Source organism: Orycteropus afer, unplaced genomic scaffold (assembly GCF_000298275.1).
Source record: "Orycteropus afer afer isolate SDZICR_OR568_19922 unplaced genomic scaffold, OryAfe1.0 scaffold00786, whole genome shotgun sequence".
Lineage (NCBI taxonomy): Eukaryota > Metazoa > Chordata > Mammalia > Tubulidentata > Orycteropodidae > Orycteropus > Orycteropus afer.
The window spans coordinates 586,243-590,878 of NW_006922373.1; the positions used below are offsets into that span (position 1 = coordinate 586,243).

The window sequence follows — 4,636 nt, forward strand, 5'->3', positions numbered from 1 at the left end:
ATTGTCGCATCTAGATGGCCGCTTGCTAGCTTTTAAGATCCTAGTTGCTACTCGCCAAAGTAGGATGTGGAACAATGTTTCTGTGTAGTATGTTATGCCGATTGAGCTTGATGTCCTCTGAGACCATGGTCCTGAGCCCACAGGTCCAACTGCTCACTCCCTCTGGGTAGCTGGCTGTGGCCAAGAAGTGACTACAACCTTGTGCCTTGTCAGCTCTATTATATACCTGGAAATTCTTACAGAACATACAAATACACTTGTAGAAACATTGTCTGCCTAACCCTATACATGATCATGGGCACACTCCCTCCTGCATAGACATATCTAGTCGTTCAACCTGTCCACCCTTCTGTCTACCTGTATATCAATGTTTGACAGCAAAGATGTCACTTTGAGAGCTAAGATGTGCCTGACCCAAGCCACGGTATTTTCAGTCACAGGCAAAGGAGCTCTGGTGGTGCAGTGGTTAAAGCATTCAGCTGCTAACCAAAAGGTCGATGGTTTCAACTCACCGGTTACTGCATGGGACAAAAAATGAGGCAGTCTGTTTCTGTAAACATTTACAGCCTTGGAAACCCTATGGCACATTTCTGCTCTGTCCTAATGAGTCACTACGATTTGGAATCCAGTCTATGGCAGTGGGTATGGTTTTGGTTATATGCTTGCGAACACTGGATAATAAGTAAGGAAGACAGAAGAACTGATGCATTTGAATGATGGTGTTGGTGAAGAATATTGAATATACAACAGACTGTCAGAAGGAGCAAATTTGTCTCAGAAGAAGTACAGCTCATTAGAAAGGTGAATGGTGACACTTCATCTCACGTACTTTCTTTCTTACTTTTTAAAATTTTTATTGTGATTTGGGAGAAAGTTTACAGAGCAAATTCATTTTCCATACAGCAATTCGTACACATTTTGTTTCATAACATTGACTGCCATTCCCCACAATGTAACAGCTCTCTTCCTATTTCCTCCCAGTAATTACCTCTTCCTTGGGTCCTTTTCCCCCCATACATTCTCTCCACTCCTATCTCCCTGTGCAAGCACTGCCCTTCTGTTCTCCCACTGAGAGAGTGATTGAGTGATGGAAGCACTCCAAGGAGTGTATCTACCCTATGTAAATATTTACCCTATCTGCCTACTTGGCTGGAAGCCACAGGAGTGAGTTCAGTTCCACACCTGAAGGGTAACTAGGGACTCTAGTCTCAGGGGTCTTGACAGATTCTATAAGTCCAGCAACCGTGTTTTTTTTTTTTTTTTTTTTTAATGATTTTGAGTTTTGTTCCACATTGTTCTTCCACTTTACCCAGGAAGAATCTCCTGCACGGATTCCCTCCTGTCTCACGTACTTTCGACATGTGATCATAAGGGACTAGTCCTTGGAAAAGGACTTCAGGCTTGGTAGAGGGGTCAGCGAAAAAGAGGAAGACCCTCAAAGAGACGGACTGACATAGGGGCTGCAACAATGGGCTCAAACATTGCAACAACTGTGAGGATGTTGCAGCTTGGGACAGTGCTTGATTCTGCTGTACACAGAGTTGATGTTAATCTGAACCCAACCCACCAGCATTTAACAACTACGCTGGTTGCGCGTGCGCGGGGGCTCAGATTGCTATAGCGCTGGGGGGCGTAACTTAGCGTTCTTCTTTTTCCCCGGTGGACACGTACTTGAGCCTGTGCGCAAGCGCTCTGTGGAAGGAAGCGGCCTCCCCCGCCGAATCTTGCATCTGCGTACTTGGTGTTATTGTGACCGTAGGGCCGTGGCCCCGGATGTTGTGGCTGCCGGGGGGAGATGGCGGAACCTGAGGGGGTGGCCATGGCCCCAGGCCCAGCATGTGGGCCGACTTTTAGGGGCCGCCGTGCTATGTCAGGCTCCTGGGAGCGGGACCAGCATGTTGAAGCGGTGCAGCGGGTCCTGGTGGAAGTGCTGGGGCCTTACGAGCCTCTGCTGAGCCGGGTGCAGGCAGCCTTGGTGTGGGAGCGGCCAGCTAGGAGCGCCCTGTGGTGCCTGGGGCTGAACGCAGCTTTCTGGTGAGAGAACTGGACCCTCCGAAATCCTCCGAGTCACGAATTCATCAGGTTTCTCTAGGGCTTTGTCTCTTGCCTCCTCTCTTTTTTGAGTTGCACTGGTTTCTTCTTTTCTCTGCCTGATTGCCCTTTCCACCCTAGCCTGCCTACAGTCTCCGGCACTCCAGCTCTCCCCAGCCTCCAGCTGCCTCCCCTGTTTAGCACATCTGGCAGGAGCTTTGGATAACATCTTGAGCCGCTCGCATGAGAGCGCCTCTTTAAGCGAGGGAAAGCTGTATGCACCTTTAAGACTGTCGCGTCCCTCCCCTGCCTGGTCTTCTCGAGTGTGGTTTGAAGGGTCTATCAGAGGTGTTGGTAGAGGCGTGAGGAGTGAGGTATCCGTAGATGGGATGAAAAAGCAAACTTGGGCGATCTGCATTAGTATGTTAGATCTCAGGCGCCCAGGCAAGGAAGTTTGTGAAAGTCTGAGTGTCAGTGATAGCCTACAAAGCAGTTAACTTGAAAGACAATTATAAGCTTTATAAAGAATAGTTACGAAATAGCAATTGTGAGATTTCGCCCATGTCAAAGCCATTTAAGATTGCAACTCGTCCCTGTTCAGAGGAATTAGACATGCATCCTTCGCCACGGTTTATAGGCAAGGAAATTGAGGATGTCTTTAGTAATGATTGTGAGCTTTCCGGACATGGACAGTGGCACTCTCACTCTGCTGGAACAATCTGTATGTGTCATGCTCCGTGAAAAAGGACCTGCTCCTCCTCTCACTCGGTTGTCGTCACCTGCAAGTGGACTTAGGTCTTGATTAGGCCTGTCAAGCATAGTTTACATTTATTTATAACTGAGGAAGTATTGTTCAAATGCAGAGGGAACTGGTTACAGAAGGGCTTCTACAGCTGATGAAATAAGGCATCGTGGTTCCTTCTGAGACAGAACAAAATAGGTGTTTTTAGATTTCGGTTTTTGGCTAAAAATAGCTTTTTCCTTCAACTTCTTGATTTTAAAACAGAAACGGTTGTTACCCTTTGTCTGAAAAGATTGTCAGTGTTCAGGAGCAGAGCAAATAATTCCAGATTCATTGGCAGTAAGATAAAATGTTCTACTATTAAGTTAATCCTCTCTTAGTTTGAAGGAGACCCGTGTTAAAGGTGTCACAGAAGTCTCTGGTGTTTGTAGCTTTCAGAATTTTTAGCAAATTTGATGATAAACTTTTTCTACTGCATTCTTGCATTTTCTCATAGTGCTGTTACCTTGATCCCCAGTATCTTGGCCCCTCCTGTTGCTGTCAAAACCCTTCTCACTGTAGCACTTCATTCGGAAGCATTTACCAAAATGACCTCTTCTTCCTTTCCTGCCACACCAATCCTAACCCCTAACCCCTAACCCCAGCCCACTCACTAATCAAAACCTTGAAACCCCCAGTGAATCTGGTATCCTACTGGTCAGTGTTTAGTTCTGTTGCACAGAGGGTCACTATGAATTGGAATCAACTAAAAGGCACCTGATAACAACAGGAAGAAAGCAAGTTGGTCCTCATTAAACAAGGATCATAGTATGGCTGGCTACGTATAAAAAACTTTATCTGGATTTAAATTAATTTAAAGCCAAGGATTCATTAATGCAATTAAATTGGTAGCTCTGGAGGCAGAGACTTTACAAGTGCCTGTTGCTGGGGGAGCTTTCTGAAGTGGAATGTGGGGTTGAGGTCTTTTTAAGGAGCTTCTCTGACTGGGAAGCCTCTTTAAAAGTTACAGTTGGCTTTAATTTGATGCCCCCACCCCACACACATAGTGTTTACTTAAGTTTACTACTATGCTACTGTTCAGAATCTCACTCAAAGCCTTGTATTCTTGGTCTTTTAAAGCATTGTTGTGATTGGTCTTTATCCTGGGCATTTCCAGGTAGCTTGCCTGCTGTGTATCCAGAACTATCACTCTTGTTTCGTTCTCATCATACTCTAAATAGGTGGGGAGAAATACAGCAAAATGAGGGTGTAATTCTTGAGGCTGAAAAGAATTGTTGGGTGTGCCCTGCAAAGGAAGCCATTTACGGAAAGAACTCATTCATTGAGACCCGAGGAGGGTGCAGAATGGCTGAGATGGTGGTAAGGCCTCAGAGACTAGCGTAGCCTGGCACTAGAGTTTGTAGAATTGTTTGTTTTGGAAAATGAGATTCCTTGAGAGGTAGTTTGAGGTTTAAAATGAAAGTTGAGACTTCATATTCCAGCAGTGTCATACTGAAGAACTGTGAGTGGTGATGCTTCACTTAGGAATGTCGAAGAGTGGCTGGTTCTCAGACTTATATGTGCAGGAAGGAAAAGAGGATTGTTAGCTGAAGTCAGAGAGAAATTAAGTCGGAAATATTTTTCTCTCATTATTCATTTTGAATAATGGTAGATCAGTAACTGAGGTGTTTTATACTTTTTGAGGTTAGATTTGTTGTTGTTTTGTGCCGTCAACTCAGCCCTGACTCGTAGTGACCCCTCCTTGGGTTTCCAAGGCGGTATCACTATGGAAGTAGATTGCCCAACCTTCCTTCCAAGGAGTGACTGGTGGGTTTGAACCGCCAGCCTTCTGGTTAGCAGTCAAGTGCCTTAGCCACTATGCTA

The 4,636-nt window shown here is 45.6% G+C and overlaps 1 protein-coding gene across 1 annotated transcript in view; it reads left to right on the plus strand.

Moving 5' to 3' along the window:
* Positions 1–1,795: 1,795 nt before the first annotated feature.
* RETREG3 (reticulophagy regulator family member 3) overlaps positions 1,796–4,636 on the plus strand; it is a 19,756-nt gene continuing 16,915 nt past the window's right edge. The window contains exon 1 of the mRNA XM_007957750.2: positions 1,796–2,034. Within this exon, the coding sequence (XP_007955941.1) occupies positions 1,796–2,034 (239 nt within the window). The remainder of the gene's footprint in view (positions 2,035–4,636) is intronic.